The sequence below is a fragment of the Xenopus tropicalis genome, chromosome 5 (genome assembly GCF_000004195.4).
Source record: "Xenopus tropicalis strain Nigerian chromosome 5, UCB_Xtro_10.0, whole genome shotgun sequence".
Lineage (NCBI taxonomy): Eukaryota > Metazoa > Chordata > Amphibia > Anura > Pipidae > Xenopus > Xenopus tropicalis.
The window spans coordinates 148,313,304-148,337,374 of record NC_030681.2 but is presented as its reverse complement, the minus strand read 5'-3'; the positions used below and the strand labels follow the sequence as shown (position 1 = coordinate 148,337,374).

General features: G+C 41.7%; 2 protein-coding genes across 6 annotated transcripts in view; both read left to right on the top strand.

The window, feature by feature from the left end:
* The window catches only part of LOC100494435 (cytochrome P450 2K6), a 212,256-nt gene extending 207,176 nt beyond the window's left edge, over window positions 1-5,080 (top strand). For both annotated transcript variants that reach the window (XM_031903021.1, XM_031903022.1), the window contains exon 11: window positions 4,881-5,080. In XM_031903021.1, coding sequence (XP_031758881.1) covers window positions 4,881-5,065 — 185 coding nt within the window. In that variant the 3' untranslated portion in view covers window positions 5,066-5,080. The remainder of the gene's footprint in view (window positions 1-4,880) is intronic.
* A 2,416-nt stretch (window positions 5,081-7,496) lies between these two features.
* Window positions 7,497-24,071, top strand: part of mmut (methylmalonyl-CoA mutase) — a 50,028-nt gene continuing 33,453 nt past the window's right edge. Inside the window, exons 1-7 of one of the 4 annotated variants that reach the window (XM_002933563.5) lie at window positions 7,497-7,601; window positions 17,020-17,460; window positions 17,894-18,261; window positions 19,374-19,531; window positions 20,733-20,904; window positions 21,851-22,099; window positions 23,371-23,482. In XM_002933563.5, the coding sequence (XP_002933609.2) occupies window positions 17,052-17,460; window positions 17,894-18,261; window positions 19,374-19,531; window positions 20,733-20,904; window positions 21,851-22,099; window positions 23,371-23,482 (1,468 nt within the window). In that variant the 5' untranslated portion in view covers window positions 7,497-7,601; window positions 17,020-17,051. Of the gene's footprint in view, window positions 7,607-13,251; window positions 13,417-16,795; window positions 16,836-17,019; window positions 17,461-17,893; window positions 18,262-19,373; window positions 19,532-20,732; window positions 20,905-21,850; window positions 22,100-23,370; window positions 23,483-24,071 lie in introns of those variants that run through there. The other 3 variants (XM_004914951.4, XM_004914952.3, XM_004914953.4) reach the window with 3 other exon arrangements.

The following is a 24,071-nucleotide window of genomic DNA, read 5'->3' as shown; positions in this document are numbered from 1 at the left end:
AAACAAAATGTGCTATTTATGACTGCCCATGTTACAGCACCTCCGCCATGTTAAAATGAGAATAGACAATGTGGGCTGAAGACTTCCCTTCCCTTTCTCCAAACAACAAGCAACTGAGACAAAGTAAAAATTATTCTAGAGATTATCATTTCATCTTGATCTTTTTCATTTTCTTTCTTCCCAGCATACAGTTAATAATTATCTGTTTTATATGCTATAGGAAAAGTCCAAGCCTGATGGCTTTTTCCACGATGATAATCTAACAACGCTTTTGTTTGACCTATTTACTGCCGGCATGGAGACAATAGCAAACACTCTAAGATGGGCAATCCTGTTAATGATGAAATATCCAGAAGTTCAAAGTAAGAAAGCAGTGGAACTTCTAAATAAAGAAACCCCTGCAAAATACAATAATAACTGCCTAAAATAACGAATATTTATATTATGCAGTTTGATCATTTCCCTATGGGACCAAACTGTAAATGATATCCTTATTAATGGTGCTTCGTCATGTCATCAGTTATAATCGGAGCTTAGTGATGTAATTTCTGTCACATGACTCACTAAAACTTGTTTATTATCATAAATAAAGTACACTCTGTTGTAAAATATGAGGATATTAGAAGTCACCTCGGAAAGCACTCGGCCTTCGGCTTCATGGAATGTCTCGGTGAATTATAATATCCCTATATTTTACAATAGGAGGTACATTATTCACTATAGTAACATAAAATTAAAGAGCAGATACTGTATAAAGCACCATAACAATTCTCAGCATTGTGAAAAGAAGTAGGCTGTACATAAACGCCAAGACACGGAATAAAGTAGGAAAAACAAGGAAAATGGATCAGAGGCTAATAGTACTCTATTCATCATCATCTCAGAAAAACCTATGGGCATAGAATATTCTACATGGGTAGCATTATGTATTGGCATATTTTTTGTTCCTTTGAAAGAATTGTTTTGTGCAAGGAGCCTTTATCAATTACTCTTCTTGCTTGGTTCCACCAAGGCATACAATTGTATCCAAATATCACAACAGAACTGTGAAGTACCCTAGTTTTCCTTAACACCAAAGCCCTACAAAACATCTACTGATTTCTTTATTCATAAGTGTTTAGAAAACATCCTTTTAGGTAGTTGAGGTTCAGATATTTTTCTCATTTTAGTAAGAGGAAATATTCCTGGGAAGGAAGCATATTTTTCTTCTAAAATTTCAATTATTGAGGAATACTGTATTGGCAAAAGTTGCCCATACACGTCAGGCTTGCTCGCTTGGCGAGGTTGCCAAGCGAGCGGATCTTCACCCGATATCCCCACCTACGGGTGGGCGATATCTCGGGAACATCTATACTAATTCGATCATTTGGCCCTGGGGCCAAACGATCAAATTATAATGGCGCCAATGGGGCAGTCGTTTCGGAGACCACATCAACGAGCCGATGCGGTCCCCGATACGACTGAATCTTTTAACCTGCCCGATCGATATCTGCCCAATTTCAGGCCAGAAATCGGTCGGGTATGTCCGTCATTTCTGCCCCTACATGGGCAGATAAGCTGCCGAATCGGTCCAAGGGACCAATATCGGCAGCTACAATCGGCCCGTGTATGGGGACCTTAAGGCTCGCTTACTGGGTTTTAGCAAGGGCAATGGCTCATCAGATCTTGACAACATACCCTATAGCAGCGGTTGTCAACCTGTGGATTGGGACGCCTTTGGGGGCCAAATGACCCTTTCACAGGGGTTGCCTAAGACCATCGGAAAACACATATTTTCAATGCTCTTAGGAATAACTTTATGGTTGGGGGTCACCACAACACGAGGAACTGTATTAAAGGGTCGCGGCATTAGGAAAGTTGAGAACCACTGGTCTATAGGATAAAGCACATTGACTTGGTTTTAAAACACAGCAAGATGCTGATCAGATCCCTAATACAGACCAAGGTAAATGTTCTAACCATGCCATAAGGTTGAATGGTCAATGGTCTTGAGGGGTTGTTTGCCTTCTCTACATAAACTTGCAAAGAATTTAGTAAGAGTTCTAACTGGTAGATGTATGTCTTTTCCAACACAATTATTACAATGAAATTAGAAAATAATATAACAGGCAATACTTTTCTTTACATTACGTGTTCTTAAAAGGTAATAACTTCAATGTTTATCTCACTTTATTGCTACCAGAGAAAGTCCAAGATGAAATTGAGAAAGTGATTGGCTCAGCTGAGCCCAGAGTAGAGCACAGGAAAAATATGCCCTATACTGATGCTGTAATCCATGAAATCCAGAGATTTGCCAACATCACTCCAATGAACTGCCCCTATGCCACGTCACAGGATGTCACTTTCAAGGGATATTTTCTACCCAAAGTAAGACAATTATTACTGTTAATATTTTTGCCTATACCATATATGCAGTGATATGTGGACTCCTAAAGAATTCTTTCTGTGATATGCCTTCTGCTAGAGGTATGCACCTGTCAGAAGTTGCTCAGCCTAAAGCTCACTATGCTCCTCTAATACATGACCTGTGGTATTTATAATAATACTCCTCAGCGTACTGGGAAAAACATGGAGACACAGCTTAAAATGCAAGGAAACTATACCCCCAAACAATGTAGGTCTCTAAAATTATATTGCATAAAACAGCTAAAATGTAAAACCCTGCTTCATCTAAATTAACTTTTTTTTTTTTTATAAAAATATACTTATTTAGTAGTATGTGCTATTGGGTAATCCTAAATAGAAAACTGCCATTTTAAGTACTAAGGGCCGCCCCCTGGGATCATAGGGTGCACACAAACAAGCCAAGGGCACACGTTAGGTCACATCAGCCAATGAATGGAGAGAGTTCTGTCTTTTACTCCCACACTACTTCCTGTTACAGTTGGAGCTGCATTATTTCATTTCATTATTTGCATTATTTTCATTATGTCAGGTGATCTTTAAGGAAGCACACAGCCCATCATTAAATGGTGGCACAAGGGCAATCTATAAAGATTCTCATTCATCCAGATCCTGATATACAGTATCTAGTAGAAAACAAACTAGTCTAAAACAAAAGTTTCTTGAAAACGTTTCACCACTCAACTTCTTCAACTGAAGAAGCCACTCAGATGAGTGGTGAAACGTTTTCAAAAAAGTCCAGTTGTTTTAGACTTAATTCTACTAGATACTGTAAAAAGGGCAATATTTACTGATATATATAGTTATTCCAGTTTGGTAAAATTCTTTTATAGGTCACTTAATATGATATAAACTACAGTATCTGTCCATCAAGTATTTATTCTGGAGGTATAGTTTTCCTTTACGTAGCTTCTCTTATAAACTATCCCACTATCTAATGTAGAGTCTAAGCTCTAAGTGCTCCAAATACTAGTCAATATTAACAGAAAAAGAAAAACATTTAATCTGAAGCCTAAAAACTTGTAGAATTGTGGGCTAGTGTTGGTTTTGTGAGTGAAGGCATTGTAGCAATTTGCAAGGAGTTCTGATGGGGTTGTGTAGCAGATATTGAGATATATCTGTAATATTCCACATAGAAACGTGGTAAGTTTAAAATATAAGGGGTCAATACTTGGATGTGAAAGGAGATACGTTGTGAGGTCTCGTATGTCAAGACAGTGTGGGAAGACATGTATTGTGGGTGTATACATAGTGAGGGTAAAAATGGAACTGCAGGAGGGGGGCATATACTAAAACTCAATTTTTTTGTTTGGGTTTTTTGAAACCCAAACCCAATTTTTTGCAGGAAAAAAACACCAAAAACGCAACAAATCCAAATGGGAAAATACGCCATCTAAGTCCTGTCGAAATCATGTAGAAGTCCATGGCAGGTGTCCCTTTTACAACTGGAAGATCTTTCTTTGCTTCGTGGTTTTCAAAGGGTTTTTGATGCTGGCTTTTGTATGACAATATGAAAAAGTTGTGGTTATGGTGTGACAATACCAAAAAGCAGCGTTTTTCCATTTTTTTTTGCAACTTTTTTTCTGCTTTTTCTGTTCAGATCTTTTGAGATACTGCCATTTATGGAAATGGGTTGCTGGGATGCGGGGATTTTTGGTAAAGGCAGGGTAAAGAGAGATGTTGGGATTGGGTGTGGCTGGTGCTGTGGGATGGGACATGGAGTGGAGTTGCTCAGGTTGTTTGTGGATGCAGAGTATGGAGAGATGCTGGAACTTTGGATGGAGACATTATATTTTGAACTAATAGTATTACATTGCTTCTTTTCCCCAGCAAATATTTATCCCATAGGCCAAAGTAAAATAACTGAACAGACATTTTTTGTGCATTGCGTATGTTTTTACAAGGGGACTTTCAATTATGGGGGCTTTTAACATTTCATTTTAGGGCACCCAAGTGATCCCACTGCTGGCGTCTGTACTGCAAGATGAGGCCTACTTTGAAAAACCAGAAGAATTTTACCCTCAACATTTTCTCGACTCAGAAGGACATTTTGTGAAAAATGAGGCGTCCATTCCCTTCTCAGCAGGTACTGAAGGGTCACTGTGCTTGCCCCCATATATAATAAAAGCCACGTAGTTTGCCAACGTGCAGTAACCCTTAGCAACCATTAAGATGCTTGGATTTAAACAGGTGACCAGTAAATGCTACATGTTGACTGGTTGCTATGTAGTGATGAGCGAAATCTTTCACCAGGTTTTACTGAGAAAAAAATGCTTATAAACTCCAGTAGCTGCAAAAAAAGTGACTGGGTTACATTATTAACAAATAATAGTGTACAAGTCTCTATAAATTGATATAACTTTAAGGGTGGGGTTAAACGTTCTCTAAGGGTCTCCAGAGTCCTGAAAGTCCTGCTTGAAAAATAAGTAATTAACCTTTTCATTAATTAAAGAATATATTTTCATCCCGTAAATTAGGCCGCAGAAGCTGTGCCGGAGAGAATTTGGCTAGAATGGAACTGTTCCTGTTCTTCACAAGCCTCCTGCAGAACTTCACCTTCCAGGCGCCTCCTGGGGAGGAACTTGATCTCACCCCTGATGTTGGTTTATCGACGCCCCCTATGCAACATACCACTTGTGCCTTGTCCCGTGCCTGTAGCTAGTAAATTAAAAACTGTAACTTGATTCTTAAACGAGAAATATTGGATAAATGAAAAAACCCTAATTTTTTAAGCAATTATGGATAATATATGGTGCTGGTTTCACTTTGGGCTAAAGTTGAATAGTGTCTGCAAAAATGGCCCCTTTATTGGAGCTTTCTATAGATCCTCTCAGTTCTCTGTCCCTGTTTCAAATGAGAAGTGGGCGTGTCCTAACAGTCCCTGCCAGAAGCACAGTAGGAAGGAGATAGCCAATCACAGCCCTGCACTCACACAAGCACAGACAGGCTTTAGTTCCCTATCAGGTCAGCCTAGCTGCTGATTGGTTCTTGTCCTACAGTGCAGTGTGTTGAGTGCCGCCAGACCCCTTGCACATCCAGAGAATTCAGCCAGCAGGAAGTAGAACAAATGGGCGGGGCTACTGGGGTTTTGGTGGAATTTCTTAATAAATCAGTCCGAAACACAACTTTTTTAAGCACAATCCTTCTATATCTAGAGGAGTATAATTCACTGGTACAGTCATAATTTTTTTTAGGATATGTCTCCTTTAAAATGAAATGTAGTCAAAGATTATTAACATTGCAGCCTGAGGTATGTTTTAAAGTTGGGGCCCTGGCGCGGCAAGAAAGCTGACCTAATGTAGGCCCAAATCTTACACAATACATGATAAAGTGTCCATGTGGTCTCTTATACTGTCGGAGGTTGAGAGGACAGCTCTGGTGATGACGGAAGCAGTGCTTTGTTGCCTGTGGAAAATTGGGGTCCTGTGAATTGAGTGACAGTTTGGGGACAGCCTAATGTTTGCGTAATGGGGTTAAGACTGAGAAATCATGGAGCTAGCAGAGCTTTGTCCATTTTAACCTTGAAGCTCCAACTGCCAGCCAACCACTTATACGAAGGGGAAATAAGGTTCTCAATATTTGCAGCAAGCTCTCTTAGCCAACGGTTTAGAAGACAAAGCCTGAAGGCAGCAACTAATTTCTCATGGTTCCACGTGGTTATAATACACACAGGACAGTGCTTTTATAATGTCTCCCAAGGTATAATGTTAATTAATCCAGGCCATGGGTTTCAGCAACCCTAAGTCATGTGTCAATCATAAAGTTTATACTGATGAGGCTTTTCAGGTTCCTTATAAAGCCATCAACCCCCGTCACTAGAAACATTAGCGCCAACTTGTGGCTAGGTGTATCCTTCTATATTATTATTAGTATAGTACTAATACTAAACAATTCTGTCCACCGTTATAATACCTATCTGATAAAGGAAAACTATACCCCAGAACAATGTGGGTCTCTCTAAAATATATTGCATAAAATGGTTCCTAAGTAAATCCTGCATCTGCTGACCGAGGTGGAAGTTCCACTGAGCCTGAGATCAACAGGGCCCCAGTAAAGCCTTTCACCCTAGAGTTTTCATCTAATCTAGAGAAGTCGGGGACAGGGACCCCGTGAACGAGATCCGGTTAGATAGTAAGTTGTGTCGAGCATTTTCTAGGAAAGTGAGATAGAGATGGAAGGAAGCAAGAGCAGTTTTGGCTCCACCAAGGAACGTAATTAGCAGTACCCTTCCATACAGGCACTGTTGCCTTAGCATAGGGCCACGGTTTAGACATAGGAGGCAGGCAGTATCTGAACCCTGATCCAGAGTTGCTGTGGGACCCTGAGGGCTCGAGGTGTTCAACCTGAGGAGTGTGGTATCCAATCTGATTGTTCCAAATGGTGGACAACTCACCAGGTTGCACTGATCCTGCCCAGACTCAAGAGGAGTTGGGGGGACACGGGTGTACATCCTCTCTGTACTGTCCTCAGAGTATTACTATTCTAACTGCTGTATGTGAATATATTGCAATAACTGCATACTGATTGTCTCTGAGTATAAATGATTTTATTGTTCAATTGCAAGAACCTTCTGGCGCCCATTTGTTATTCTCCACTGCACACAGTTACAGTGGGTTGTAGTTGCACTACACCATAGCTCTGTTTGGTCCCTTCTACATAGCAAAGGACCATCCTGAAGGATTGAGTCGCATGTACCCCATGGTCTAAACCTATACTAGCCCTGGTTTGACTGGTTTACAGCCAAAAAGTGGTTACCCCCAGTTTAATTTTTACACTTAACTGTTCCTTCATAGCTACTCTGCCACACTAAGGACAAGTTTCCATTGAATACATATGGGGCTTAACTCTACAACAAGCTATGGCAGCCCTTTCGCTTTAAATAGAATTTTGTCACGTATTGTGATGTATATTAGTATGTAAAAATCAACCCTGAATTATTTTCATCGAATTTTTACTACAGATTTGAGTTATCAGCCCACAACTCAACAAAAGTAGTCGTAAGCATGTAACTCTGACACAGCCAAGTCAGTCACTACAAGAGAAAGACTAGCGCGTCCTATTTTCTCCCGCCTCTAGCCAATCACAAGCGGGTTCCAGTGGGCGTAGCGAGGGGGCGGAGACAGGAAGCGCCGTTTCGGGTGACGCATGATGGGAAATGTAGTTCCTTGTTCAGTGTTCTAGCTGCCAGGACATTGCTGGTAAGGTGAGAAGGGGAAATGTTTCAGAGGGCCCAGCTGCGTTATGGCGCTGCTATCGTATAATGCAATGTGTTGCAGTATCAGTGAGGGGGGTTCCTGAATGTTTTTACTTGTCACTAGCTGCCTCGATTCTATAAACACCCCCCCCTGTCATTAGTACAGTCCTGACCCTTTATAAGCCTGAGAGTCCCCCCTCAGTGGGCTAGATAGTGCCCAGGGGCACAGAGCAGTGTGGGTATAGGCACTCTGTTATAAAGGAAAGCGATATGGTTACAAAAGGGAGGCTGCTGCCCTGCACAGCTAGAGATTTATATATGAAATGGGATTCTTATATCAGTAACAAGAGTTGTGTATTTAAGATACATGTGTCATTTTACTTCTGTTAATGAGGAAAATAGTCAAAATGGGGCACTTAGGTAGTATATATGTATAACATTATAAAGCGCCACAAGGGTACGCAGCGCTGTACAATCTTACAATATACACAATTACACACAGGGAGGGCAAGTGTTATAATAAATACATACAATAAATAAGTATAAATACACAGGGAATAAGTGCCATGTGGTATGAGACACAGTAGGAAGGAGGCCCCTGCCCTGTAGAGCTTACAATCTACAGTATCTGGTTTACCTCAGTTTTCCAACTATGTCTTAAATATGTAAAAGAAAAGAAGCGGTGCGGCTGTGTGAGACCCCTAGGGCAGTGGCACAGGGGGATATTTGAAATGTTAAGTGCGCCATGTTTTAGCGGCTTAAAAATGTGGCACCGAAATGGGCAATAAGTACCGCATTAAGTCCACACATGCCAGAAAGACAAGTGGCGGAGAGGGGCAGCAGGAAAAAATGTAATTAAAAATGAAAGAAATAGTGGTACAGTGCGCCCCCCAAATTGGTGGACCTGGAGCACATGCCCCTTTTGCCCATTTAGTAAAGTGACCCTGCACTTGTGTCACCGCTATTCACGCAATAGTATTCTGGAAATAATGCGCTGGCACGAGGGACTGGAATTTTACATTAAACTTTTTTAGTGATCTTACTGGCATGTCTGGGATTATAAAGTGCTTATTGGCCATTTCTACAGTGGTTATACTGACACAGCTGGGGTTAATATGTTCATGTATTTTTTTGGGTAATGTTTTGGTATAAGGGGTGTGGCTTAAACAGTTTTGGCGCGCTGTGCACAGCGGGATGATTATATATATATATACAGTGGTGTGAAAAACTATTTGCCCCCTTCCTGATTTCTTATTCTTTTGCATGTTTGTCACACAAAATGTTTCTGATCATCAAACACATTTAACTATTAGTCAAAGATAACACAAGTAAACACAAAATGCAGTTTTTAAATGAGGGTTTTTATTATTTAGGGAGAAAAAAATCCAAACCTACATGGCCCTGTGTGAAAAAGTAATTGCCCCCTGAACCTAATAACGGGTTGGGCCACCCTTAGCAGCAATAACTGCAATCAAGCGTTTGCGATAACTTGAAACGAGTCTTTTACAGCGCTCTGGAGGAATTTTGGCCCACTCATCTTTGCAGAATTGTTGTAATTCAGCTTTATTTGAGGGTTTTCTAGCATGAACCGCCTTTTTAAGGTCATGCCACAACATCTCAATAGGATTCAGGTCAGGACTCTGACTAGGCCACTCCAAAGTCTTCATTTTGTTTTTCTTCAGCCATTCAGAGGTGGATTTGCTGGTGTGTTTTGGGTCATTGTCCTGCTGCAGCACCCAAGATCGCTTCAGCTTGAGTTGACGAACAGATGGCCGGACATTCTCCTTCAGGATTTTTTGGTAGACAGTAGAATTCATGGTTCCATCTATCACAGCAAGCCTTCCAGGTCCTGAAGCAGCAAAACAACCCCAGACCATCACACTACCACCACCATATTTTACTGTTGGTATGATGTTCTTTTTCTGAAATGCTGTGTTACTTTTACGCCAGATGTAACGGGACAAGCACCTTCCAAAAAGTTCAACTTTTGTCTCGTCGGTCCACAAGGTATTTTCTCAAAAGTCTTGGCAATCATTGAGATGTTTTTTAGCAAAATTGAGACGAGCCATAATGTTCTTTTTGCTTAAAAGTGGTTTGCGCCTTGGAAATCTGCCATGCAGGCCGTTTTTGCCCAGTCTCTTTCTTATGGTGGAGTCGTGAACACTGACCTTAATTGAGGCAAGTGAGGCCTGCAGTTCTTTAGATGTTGTCCTGGGGTCTTTTGTGGCCTCTCGGATGAGTTGTCTCTGCGCTCTTGGGGTAATTTTGGTCGGCCGGCCACTCCTGGGAAGGTTCACCACTGTTCCATGTTTTTGCCATTTGTGGATAATGGCTCTCACTGTGGTTCGCTGGAGTCCCAAAGCTTTAGAAATGGCTTTATAACCTTTACCAGACTGATAGATCTCAATTACTTTTGTTCTCATTTGTTCCTGAATTTCTTTGGATCTTGGCATGATGTCTAGCTTTTGAGGTGCTTTTGGGCTACTTCTCTGTGTCAGGTAGCTCCTATTTAAGTGCTTTCTTGATTGAAACAGGTGTGGCAGTAATCAGGCCTGGGGGTGACTACAGAAATTGATATTGAAATTGAAAATTGAAATTGATAAACCACAGTTAAGTTATTTTTTAACAAGGGGGGCAATCACTTTTTCACACAGGGCCATGTAGATTTGGAGTTTTTTTTCTCCCATAATAACGTAAACCTTCATTTAAAAACTGCATTTTGTGTTCAATTATGTTATCTTTGACTAATAGTTAAATGTGTTTGATGAGCAGAAACATTTTGTGTGACAAACATGCAAAAGAATAAGAAATCAGGAAGGGGGCAAATAGTTTTTCACACCACTGTATATATGCCATTACATATATAAAAATACCTGTGACAAAAGTGGGCGCTTCTCTGTGCTCCCTGAAGTAGGTCACACTGTAGATATATTATAATATTACTAAATGGAGACACTGGGGGTCATTTATAAACATGGAGCACATTCGTACCTGGGCTGTAACCCATGGTAACCAATCAGAAGTCTGCTTTCATTGTTATACTTGCAGCTGGCTGGAAAAATGTACTGTTTTGGTTTAACATGTAACTTTATTTGTGAGGTGAAAGGGAGGTGCAGTGTCAGCCCTTTCATTTGCAATAATTTGTGAATGTAGCCCCCCCCCCAGATATGGTTGGACCCAGTTTATAATCAACTCAAATACATTTTTGTATTAATAAAATATAGGGATGTTTTGTATAAAATCACTTTTTCCTTTGTTGTGTCATGTAATGGTGATTTGTGTGGTTTTGCTTGGTCTTTTTCCAGAGGGACCACAGACATGGCAAACCAGTGGTTTTGTATTTTGAGTGAGGGGTTTGTTTATACAGAGGGCTTCTTGGTGGAATGCTAATTTGTTTTGATTTTGCTCCTATGAACCAGGAAGTAGAATGTAACTTTCAAATTCAGATTGTGCCCTGTTTATTGAAAGAAATAACAAAAACCATAGATATATTCAAATTAAAATAATATATAATAAGTTAGTTCAGCGCAAGCCCTATTCATTAAACTAATGTTTAATGGGCAAAGTGGGCACGCTGCCCCTTTAAAGAAGAACTGAAAGGCAAAAACCAATCATGGGTGCTTAATTGCCACCCCTGTAATGATTTAACCATTCACAGCCCAGGTACTGTACAGCAAAGCATGCAGTCACCATTTTTGACACTGTTCCCTGTACCCGCTGAAGCTGGGCGCTTGCACAGTATAGAGATTGGCAAAGAATTTCTGTACAGGTATGGGATCCCTTATCCATAAACCCGTTATCCAGAAAGCTCTGAATTACCGAAAGCCCGTCTCCCATAAACTCCATTTTCATGAAATAATTCAGAATTTTAAAACTCATTTGCTTTTTTTCTGTAATAATAAAACAGTACCTGTACTTGATCCCAACTAAGATATAATTACCCCTTATTGGGGGCAGAACAGCCCTATTGGGTTTATTTAATGGTTAAATGATCCCCTTTTCTCTGTAATAATAAAACAGTACCTGTACTTGATCCCAACTAAGATATAATTACCCCTTATTGGGGGCAGAACAGCCCTATTGGGTTTATTTAATGGTTAAATGATCCCCTTTTCTCTGTAATAATAAAACAGTACCTGTACTTGATCCCAACTAAGATATAATTACCCCTTATTGGGGGCAGAACAGCCCTATTGGGTTTATTTAATGGTTAAATGATTCCCTTTTCTCTGTAATAATTAAACAGTACCTGTACTTGATCCCAACTAAGATATAATTACCCCTTATTGGGGGCAGAACAGCCCTATTGGGTTTATTTAATGGTTAAATGATTCCCTTTTCTCTGTAATAATAAAACAGTACCTGTACTTGATCCCAACTAAGATATAATTACCCCTTATTGGGGGTAGAACAGCCCTATTGGGTTTATTTAATGGTTAAATGATTCCCTTTTCTCTGTAATAATAAAACAGTACCTGTACTTGATCCCAACTAAGATATAATTACCCCTTATTGGGGCAGAACAGCCCTATTGGGTTTATTTAATGGTTAAATTATTCCCTTTTCTCTGTAATAATAAAACAGTACCTGTACTTGATCCCAACTAAGATATAATTACCCCTTATTGGGGGCAGAACAGCCCTATTGGGTTTATTTCATGGTTAAATGATTCCCTTTTCTCTGTAATAATAAAACAGTACCTGTACTTGATCCCAACTAAGATATAATTACCCCTTATTGGGGCAGAACAGCCCTATTGGGTTTATTTAATGGTTAAATGATTCCCTTTTCTCTGTAATAATAAAACAGTACCTGTACTTGATCCCACCTAAGATATAATTACCCCTTATTGGGGGCAGAACAGCCCTATTGGGTTTATTTAATGGTTAAATGATTCCCTTTTCTCTGTAATAATAAAACAGTACCTGTACTTGATCCCAACTAAGATATAATTACCCCTTATTGGGGGCAGAACAGCCCTATTGGGTTTATTTAATGGTTAAATGATTCCCTTTTCTCTGTAATAATAAAACAGTACCTGTACTTGATCCCAACTAAGATATAATTACCCCTTATTGGGGTAGAACAGCCCTATTGGGTTTATTTAATGGTTAAATGATTCCCTTTTCTCTGTAATAATAAAACAGTACCTGTAATTGATCCCAACTAAGATATAATTACCCCTTATTGGGGTAGAACAGCCCTATTGGGTTTATTTAATGGTTAAATGATTCCCTTTTCTCTGTAATAATAAAACAGTACCTGTACTTGATCCCAACTAAGATATAAATAATCCTTATTGGATTCAAAACAATCCCATTGGGTTTAATTAATGTTTTATTGATTTTTTTAGTAGACTTAACGTAAGGAGATCCAAATTACAGAAAGACCCCTTATCTGGAATACCCTTGGTCCCGAGCATTCTGGATAACGGGTCCTATACCTGTACTGACTACCACTCCCAGCATTCCCTGAGAGGGCTCTGCCATCTGTTTTTAGTCTGTACAGTATTTGGGTATCTGATGGTAATGTCTACATAACTTGTGAGCCCGTGATCTGGCTAAGGATGCTGGGAGACATAGTTCTGTAGTTAATCACCTGTCCTTGAATCCCCTGCTGCCCGATGGCCATGTTGGGAGGAGCTTAAATGCCGTCGGTGGTGGACACAGGTTTATTAGCAGCAACCTTGTGCCGTCTGGATAGAAGAGCCAATTCATAAATCCATAAATCACAGTTTCTCTTGTCTGCGCCCATATGTCCCGAGCCAAGGATCCCTCGTGCCGGGAAAGGACTGTGTATATGACAGGCTGCTGCTGCAGGTAGTGTGCAAATATTCCATTTACCGGTGGCAGATTGGCCCCCTTTGTTTCATGATGGGTCACGGGAGGGAAAAACCATTATGAGTGCAGAATGTGTCAGACAGCCCTTGGGATCCATCCAGCCGTCTCGCCGCAGTGCATGTAGGTACAGCAACGACTCGTTTGGGCACAGGGTGCCAGAACAGCACAAAGGAATATTTTTGGAATTAAAAGGTGCGCAGTCGGACGGTGAACTATAAAATCATATTCACCCTTTACTGAAGGGAGTTATAGTTCTGTGACAGCAAGGTGACTGAGTTAGGACTGTGGCTAGGAAATAAACTCTATAACCCTGTAACTGGGATGGATTATTTTCTATGTGGGCTGTTAGCACTGCAGCCTTGCAGCGCTGGAAGTTGTAGTGCAACAGCATTGTAGAGGGCTGCAGAGTGGTCATATCCAACACATTTATAATATATCTGACATGGGAGGCTGCTGGGAGCTGTAGTGCAGGTTGGGTATAAAGGTATGGGATTCATTATCCTGAAACCCTTTATCCAGAAAGCTCCGAATTCCGGAAAGGCCATGTCCCATAGACTCCATTATAAGCAAATAATTAAATTTTTTTTTAAATGATTTCCTTTTTCTCTGTAATTATAAAACAGTACCTGTACTTGATCCCAACTAAGATATAATTACCCCTTATTGGGGCAGAACAGCCCTATTGGGTTTATTTCATGGTTAAATGATTCCCTTTTCTCTGTAATAATAAAACAGTACCTGTACTTGATCCCAACTAAGATATAATTACCCCTTATTGGGGGCAGAACAGCCCTATTGGGTTTATTTCATGGTTAAATGATTCCCTTTTCTCTGTAATAATAAAACAGTACCTGTACTTGATCCCAACTAAGATATAATTACCCCTTATTGGGGGCAGAACAGCCCTATTGGGTTTATTTCATGGTTAAATGATTCCCTTTTCTCTGTAATAATAAAACAGTACCTGTACTTGATCCCAACTAAGATATAATTACCCCTTATTGGGGGCAGAACAGCCCTATTGGGTTTATTTAATGGTTAAATTATTTCCTTTTTCTCTGTAATTATAAAACAGTACCTTGTACCCGTTTAGCAGACTTAAGGTACGGAGATCCCTTTTTTCAGAAAACCCCAGTCCCGAGCATTCTGGATAACAGGTCCTGTACCTGTACTTGTATTACTGACTGGCTGCTTAGTGCTATATCTGTCAATGCCCCAAGTGCAAGTGCTATGTAACTTAGTGCTACAGGTGGGGCAAATTTGCACCTTTTATTAATTTTGCACCTGGAGCAATCTCAATAAACATAAAGGCTTCTGTTGATTTTCTTAAACAGAATTTTGCACAGTATGTAAGGGTTATGTAGGGGTTAATCTGACTTGGTAATAAAACATGCATTTTTAGACATGCCTAAGCTTCCATTATCTCAAGCTGGCTTGCTGCAGCCTTCCTAACCTTTCTATTTTTCCAAATTAGCAATGTCCTTTAAACTACAAAGGACCATGTTAATCAAAGGAATGGTAGTCAGTGAGGGGAGTGCCAAGTTATTAGGTACTGAACATGTCCTTGCCCAGGACAGTGTAGAGCAGTGCTGTCCAACTGGCGGCCCGCGGGCCACCCCCCTCTGTGTGGCCCCCCCACCTGTCTGGCTGCTTTGATGGCTTACCTTTGAGTAAGCATTAAATGGTATCAGTACTGAGATTAACTGGCCCCCTGCATGGTTCTCACCTCAGATTCAGGCTGTAATCCCCCTGTATTGTTTAAACATGTAATCCCCTGTGTTTTTCACACCTTTTAGTTTCTGCATTGTTCACCCCCTGCAGTGTTCACACCTCAGGCTCAGGCTGTAATCATCCACATTGTTCACCTGTTAACACCTCAGACATTGTATGTAGTGCCTGGACTATGCTGCTTGTGTATATGGCTTACACAGACAGCATAGGGTAGGCAAAGTATGGCACATAAGCAGCATAGGGCAGGGAGGGTATGGAACACACAGGCAGCATAGAGCAGGCATAGTATGGCACACACAGGCAGCATAGGGCTGGGAGGGTATGGAACACACAGACAGCATAGGGCAGGCATAGTATGGCACATAGGCAGCATAGGGCAGGGAGGGTATGGAACACACAGGCAGCATAGGGTAGGCAGAGTATGGCACACACAGGCAGCATAGGGCGGGCAGAGTATGGCACACACAGGTAGGGCAGGCAGAGTATGGCACACACAGGTAGGGCAGGCAGAGTATGGCACATACAGGTAGGGCAGGCAGAGTATGGCACACACAGGCAGCATAAGGGAGGCAGAGTGCTGCCTGTGTGTGCCATACTCTGCCTGCCCTATGCTGCCTGTGAGAGGTAAACCTGGCAGGGGTTTGTTCTGGGAGTTTGTTAGTAGTTGGAAACAGAAATTAAATGGTCCCTAAGGTATGTAATTATGTTGCTGGGGGTTGCTGTTCTATCCACAGGGAAGGAGGAGGCATATGGATTTAAGGGTGTGTCTTAATATGACATAATTCTTTCATATATTAATAACTGTTGATATCCCCGCAGTGAGGACCAAGCATTTAGGTTTTTGCTGCACTACCACCATTGTGATAAAATGGGTGTGGTTTGAAGTGGGTGTGGTTCAAAAAAGGGGAGTGGCCAAAACAGGCTTCCATTAGTGGCCCTCCACCATGTATGCTAGAGAAATTCCGGCCCTCGGCACCGCAGAAGTTGGACAGCACTGGTGTAGAGGATACTGGGGTACCAGAACAATATGGCAGCATGGCCCTAATATGTATCTATAAAAAAAAACAGGAGCAACAGCTCTGGGTCTTAAGTGATGTGACTGATATCAGTGATTGTTCCTTTACTTGCCCTTTAATCATTTGCCTGACAACATTGTATGTTCTACACCTTTGGAAAATACAGCACTTAGTGACATAGCACATACCTTCCCGGGTTATTCTAGGAATGCTTTATTCTGTGTGGCCCATTGGCACCAGTCAGTTCTGTTTGCTGAACTTTATACAGGGTGATGCCAGGCCTTAATGATACCTCTTGCCTGGAAATATGCCTTATTTATACGCTATCTACAAGTTTTACACCAAGAAAAATACCTTTTCAGGCAATAAATGTTTCCAGGCTACAGTTCATTGTCCTATTTCTTGTCCGCCCTCGGTTATTCTCTTAAAAAACAAGCTTGGTAATGATTTACAGACTGACAGATACAGCCCTTGCCTATTGCTGCCAAATGTCTATAGTTTTCAGGCAAAACCTGCATTCTTTTACAGAGGATTCAGGGTTCAGCCGAATCCGAAAATAATGGATTTGGTGCATCCCCATTACAAATCTAGGTCCATCGTTGTTTGCATTTCCCCAGTGTGTGAGTTTGCATGGACGTCGTCTGTGCCAAGGTGTATACATGTAGATGCATTTTGCTTCCCTGCTGCCTCTTGATCCAATCAGTCTTAATGTAAAGTGTGTTTTTTCCTTTTAATACAAACCTTCTGGTAGTGAGCCAATATAATTTTCAGCTCCAGGTCTATGAGGCCCTCAATCAACCCCACCTTACTTTATTTTTCTCGCTCTTCCCTTTAGTTCGGACTGTTCTGACTGCTGGACTTCAAGCCATGCTGAGGGCGAGAGCACAGCACCTGTTGAGGGGCAGGTTATTGGCCCCCCAGCGACACAACCCCACAAAGCTACCAGCCTTCCTGAAGCTCAGCCCTACACAGTACCCCTCCGAGCGCCTCCTAGGCAATCAGACGTTACACCCGGAATGGGCAGCCCTGGCCAAGAAACAGCTAAAAGGCAAAGACCCAGAGAGCCTGAGGTGGCACACCCCAGAGGGTATAGTCATAAAACCTCTCTATACAAAGAGAGACACAACGGAACTGCCCGAGGAGCTGCCGGGGGTGAAACCCTTTACCCGTGGTCCTTACCCTACTATGTACACCCACAGGCCTTGGACTATCCGGCAGTACGCTGGCTTCAGTACGGTGGAGGAGAGCAACAAGTTCTATAGGGACAACATAAAGGGTAAGTAGCTAGCTGCCGATATCGGTCCCTTAGGCCGATTTGGCAGCTAATCGGCCCGTGTATGGGCACTACCGGCGGGCCTGCCCGACCGATATCTGGCCTGAAATCGACCAGATCTCAATCGGGCAGGTTAGAAAATCTAGTCGGATCGGGGACCCCATCGGCTCGTTGATGCGGTCCCCAGACCGACTTTTCCTATACCCGCCGTTAAAATTCGATCATTTGCCCCCAGGGCCAAACTATCGGATTATCCTGGATTCTCCCCATATCGCCCACCCATAGGTGGGATATCGGAAGAGCGAGCGGGTCAAGCGAGCGGATCTGCCCGTGTATGGGGACCTTAACCCACAAATCACATAGCAGTACTGTTGCATGCCATAGATCACAGAATGCCAGTTCCTCTAATGTTTTGTTTCACGTATTTTATTTGCAGCGGGCCAGCAGGGGCTTTCTGTGGCTTTTGATCTGGCCACCCATCGTGGCTATGACTCTGACAACCCTCGAGTCCATGGGGATGTTGGAATGGCCGGCGTCGCCATAGACACTGTGGAGGATATGAAGATGCTGTTCGATGGAATCCCCTTGGAGAAGATGTCAGTCTCTATGACGATGAATGGTGCTGTGGTCCCCATTCTGGCCATGTTCATTGTTACTGGGATGGAGCAAGGGGTCCCGAAGGAAAAGCTGACTGGCACAATACAGAATGACATCCTAAAGGAGTTTATGGTCAGAAACACTTATATATTCCCACCAGTGCCTTCTATGCGCATCATTGCTGATATCTTCCAGTACACCTCCCAGGTAATGTACCTTTGTCCAAAACAAAATTGGTTAGAATTTAAATTAGAATTAAACTCTAAAATGTACCCTCTGTTGTAAATTAGAAGTCACTGAGGGGTTCTGTGCCCATATAAAGGCACAAGGCTGCAGGCTGAGTTATACAGGGAACTCTGAGTATCACTCATGTATTATAAGGGATAATGTACCCCCTACTGTAAATGATAAGGATATTAGCAGTCACTGAGGGGTTCTGTGCCCATATAAAGGCACAAGGCTGCAGGCTGAGTTATACAGGGAACTCTGAGTATCACTCATGTATTATAAGGGATAATGTACCCCCTACTGTAAATGATAAGGATATTAGCAGTCACTGAGGGGTTCTGTGCCCATATAAAGGCACAAGGCTGCAGGCTGAGTTATACAGGGAACTCTGAGTATCACTCATGTATTATAAGGGATAATGTACCCCCTACTGTAAATGATAAGGATATTAGCAGTCACTGAGGGGTTCTGTGCCCATATAAAGGCACAAGGCTGCAGGCTGAGTTATACAGGGAACTCTGAGTATCACTCATGTATTATAAGGGATAATGTACCCCCTACTGTAAATGATAAGGATATTAGCAGTCACTGAGGGGTTCTGTGCCCATATAAAGGCACAAGGCTGCAGGCTGAGTTATACAGGGAATTCTGAGTATCACTCATGTATTATAAGGGATAATGTACCCCCTACTGTAAATGATAAGGATATTAGCAGTCACTGAGGGGTTCTGTGCCCATATAAAGGCACAAGGCTGCAGGCTGAGTTATACAGGGAACTCTGAGTATCATTCATGTATTATAAGGGGATAAGGTACCCCCTACTGTGTCTATGAAGATTCTCATTCATCCAGGTCATGATATACAGTATCTAGTAGAATTAAGTCTAAAACAACTGGACTTTTCTGAGTTTACCTGAAAGTATATTTCATATGTTATTATAGCAGAAACCAAATGTCTATATAGATATAGATTTATATATTTAAATTTTATCCCAAATTAATCATGATTCGTGTAACTGTTCCTTTATGCATGATGGCAGAATTTTAGGTTATTTTGCCCCTTTTAACATTCTATTTGTTCCTGCTTCCCAGAACATGCCAAAGTTCAATTCCATTTCTATCAGCGGGTACCACATGCAAGAAGCTGGAGCGGATGCAGTTTTGGAGTTGGCCTATACCGTAGCCGACGGGCTGGAATACTGCCGGACTGGCCTGAAAGCAGGACTGACCATTGATGAGTTTGCCCCCAGGTAAAGCGGCTGTTCAGAGATGCCTCAGCACAACCAATGTTTGGTTTTTGCAGGGGGATTATTTCTCTGGGGACTCAGTAAAAGTTAGGTGACACAGTTTCATCGTTTGGCCTACAATGTTTTTAAGCAGGGGTTCCCAGTCTTCCAGCCTTATTTCCCCTCTGAGGACCCAGAACCATAGCTATAGACAAATTATTATTTAATCTGGTGAAAATCCCTGTTTGCTTTCTTAGATACTTTGAAATGGCCAAGAACAGTTTGTGATATCTAGGGGTGAACACGTGCGTGTTATTTTATGCCCATTGAAGTCCATTGGACCAATCGAGGTGGCAAACAATGTGAAATATGGTGTAACAAGATGTGAAGAAAGCCATATTTAAGTTAATGTACCATTTGGCTAAACCTTTGCATGAGTACAACTTTATAAATAATATTTTTTCTATTTTAATGGCAATTTTTACACACCTTTAAAAAGCAGTTTTGTTAATTTTGAGCTGGGGCAAATCAGACCAAACCGATTGTTTGGCCCCTGGCCAACTATCAGATCCTAATATGGGCCAGTGGAGACTGCAGGTAGAGTACATCATCAATACACCAGTAAGATGGTATTTTCTTACCCATGCAATAGACATCTGGATGATGTTTGGCCATATATATGTTAGGCAAGTCTTTGGGGTGACCCTCATACATCCGCCAAAATACTGCTGACTCTATTGGGGCAAAGTCGGTATGTTTAATTGACCAGTCTATGGCCACCTGTACTCTTACAAAGCCACAGGCAGGATACGCAATAAACAAAGCATATTGCTCTTACACAACATTTAAGAAGAACATTGTCCCCTTGGGGACAGCTGTAAGCCTGTTATCATAAGCAATGTTGGTTGCCCTAGCAGATATAAGTCTGTGTGTTAACATTTGGTCAGTCCTATATGGAACAATAATGTTTGTAAGTAGATGAGAACTTTGGGGTTCATCAGTCAGGGTTAGGCTCAGGCAGTTTGTATTAACCCTGTAGCCCAGAACAACCAGTTTTTAAGTTTTCTTTTTCTTACTGCATCCTACTGCATCTTTCTTACCAATCTAACTAGTATTATAGTATTAATTACTAGGATACTACAAAATGCCCACTTTGCCAAATGTTTTTGTGACTATTGCAAGCGCTGCCATCTCTGTGTTCTATTATTGTTTTTGCTTTTTCCAGGTTGTCATTCTTTTGGGGTATTGGAATGAATTTCTACATGGAAATAGCCAAGATGAGAGCCGGACGGAGGCTGTGGGCTGACCTCATAGAGAAGAACTTTCAGCCCAAGGATAAGAAGTCACTGCTGCTGAGAGCTCATTGCCAGACATCAGGGTGGTCACTAACTGAGCAGGTGTGGATGCCACTGTCCCAGCACGACAAGCAGTGGTTTAGTGCAGCATTTAGAATTTGCATAAGTTGCCTTCCCAACTCTATCTGTGCTTATCACATAACCAACAATCTTCTAAATTCAACTATTTAAAAAGGAAAAGGGTAAATTCACCTTCATGCAATTCAAGACAATTTGCAATTGGCATTTTTATTTTTTTCCTTGTGGTTTTAAATGATTTAAAAGCTCTACTATGGCTTTATTTGCCATAGTGGCTTATCTCTCCATCCACATGATTGGTACATGTATGTCTGTATTCAGCTGGGGAAGAAGTTAAGCTTTTCATTCTCAGCTTCATCTCCATCAAAGACCCTTTGCTGCCAGCTCACGTTTACCTTGTTTGTAGCTGTTTTATAGCCCTTCTTTCTTTTTCTCTTTATATCTTCATACCCATTATAAAGCTATTAAAAAATCCCAGCTGTCAATCATATATTGCCTTCCTGCCTAGGCATAGAGGCGGGGCAACAATTACTTTCAGTTTCCATTCAGCACTTTCCAAGATGTCACTGCAGTCCTCACTTTCCCTCTCCCTCCTCACCATCTAATTGTGTAGCCAGGGCATGGGCATCAGGTCCCCCATTCTGGCACATACACAAAATTTGGGGGGGGATACAAAGCTTGTCTTAATAACAGTGCCCATAAAATGGCGTCTGGCTGTGATTGTGAATCCTAAAACTGAAACATTCAAGCTTTAAATAATTTATATAGTGTAAGTTAAGTTTATTTTACTTGACAAACACAATAGAAAGGAATTTGAAATTATTTCTAAGGGTGACAGTTCTCCCCCCCCTTTTTTTTGTATCTTCATGGTTGAAGGAAAAACCTTCTAAATCGCTTTGGTAAGTGATATTTCTAGGAAATGCTTTCTACCTTTGGTTATTTGTTTTTTTTTTTTTATTTCATTTCTCAGGACCCTTATAACAATGTCGTCCGGACAGTGATTGAGGCGATGGCGGCTGTGTTTGGGGGCACTCAGTCACTGCACACAAACTCCTTTGATGAAGCACTGGGGCTGCCAACTGTGAAGAGTGCCCGTATAGCTAGGAACACCCAGATCATAATCCAGGAAGAGTCTGGGATTCCCAAGGTGGCCGACCCCTGGGGGGGCTCCTATATGATGGAGTGTCTGACTGAAGATGTATACCAGGCTGCTCTCAAGGTAAGTCCTCCTATCCTGTTAGCTTAACAGAGGTGCTGCCTGTTAAATAGTGAATATTCAGCTTATGACTGACCAAATGCCACATGATAAGACTAAAATGGGGATATGACTCCTTTTAGAGGCTTAAACTGCACATAAGATTTTTCTCTCCCTAACGACCAACGTCAAATTATCTTAAGGTTAGTGGGCACCGAATGATGGCACATCTGGTGATTTTTCATCCGACATCAGTCAGAAAATCGATCGGGCAGGTTTTCATCATTAACAATGAAATTTGCCCAATGTCCAAATGTTTTCAGGACCAAGCAGGAAACTTCCTAGCTACGATATCACTTGAAATGGTCATTTTCGTTGATGGACAAATCGTATTTTTAAACGATAATTTTAAGATATGCTTGCTCTTGGAAAAGATCTTTCATGTGTGTGGCCAGCTTTACCCAGCATTCTTATCTCTTAAGCTTGTCACCCATCAGTCAGATGAAATGTGTCACATGGTATAACTTAAACAGTGATGGCCACAAATGCCTTCATGGGGTCCAATACTACCCCATGGCTTTAAATCAGCAGGGCTTCCCCCCTGAGGCCCCCCATTATTATGCCACTTTGTCCCTTGGGTGGTGGATCCTGCCCTTGCATGCTTGGCTTTATCTCTGATCTGCCCTGGCCACTTTCTAAAAGCCTGTCCATGATCCACCCACTACTGTATAAGCCCTACACCTTTAAGGGTGAAGACACACAGAGGTACTTAGTAGCAGCTACTTGTCACGGCTACTAAACGCCAGAATATTCCCTGCCATAGACAGTACTGGGAATTGCCTCTGCTAAAACACATGTAGAGACAATTATCAGTAAATGATCAGCATTGTCTATTGTAGTAGCCACGACAAGTAGCTGCTGCTAGTAGCTCTGTGTGTCTTCACCCTAATATCCTGCAGATCAAGCTTTTCTGTCTCAGGACACGTGTATGCCACAGGGCCTCTAACTAAAGTAGCCCCTGTACCCCCCTGATGGTGGCTCTGGTGATGACAAACACACCTACATATGGGAAATACCTACGTCTTACAGGCCCACTTATTTAGCCATCACTTTAGTAGAATGTGTCACTTGGTATAACTGACTCCAGGAGGGCAAAACTCAATATAAAGGGAGCTACTTGGAATTTAGTTTAGAAACAGTGCCTTTCATGTGTGTGAGGATGTGTGCCTGGATGGCTGTGCTCAGTATTACACTGATTTTACAGAGTGTATGTAATGCTATGTGCCACTTTGTAGCTCATCAATGAAGTAGAAGAAATGGGCGGCATGGCTCGAGCAGTGGCTGAGGGGATTCCTAAACTCCGTATTGAAGAGTGTGCAGCGCGAAGACAGGCCAGGATCGATTCAGGTGAGGGGGACATTCCTTTGTTTGTCTCTTAAATGGAAATTAACCCCTTACGTGGTACTGTCTCTGTGCAGCCCCTCTCTCTGCTGAAATAACGTTTACGGATTAGCAAATGTTTTGCGCAGGACCACAATTTGTATTATATTGTAACTTTTTTATATGCTCTTTATGGACTTGGGGCTTATTTACTTGTGCTTTTTGTGGGATACACATAATACCTAAATGGAATCTCCATTCAAGCCTGTTAACCTGATGGTTCCTACTACATTTTTTCAGTGCTCAGAACCATCAGCGCAGAGGATAAGAAGTGACAGATACTGCTTTCCTCTGCAGTTATATTCACAAATAATTTGAAAATTATTAAACTTTTATTATGAATCTGTTGAATTCTATTTTCTTTCATTATGCTAAAAACATTTTTGGGGGTGGAGATCCCCTTTAACTTCTGCATATGACTACTATGACTATAAATCTGCCCCTGCTGCAACTGAACAATCATGATGCACAGAACAAAAATGGAAGCTCTGTGGTCCAGGGCATAGGTATGAAGCTGAGCATAACACAGGTGACAGCAGCCTGCTCTGCACAAGTA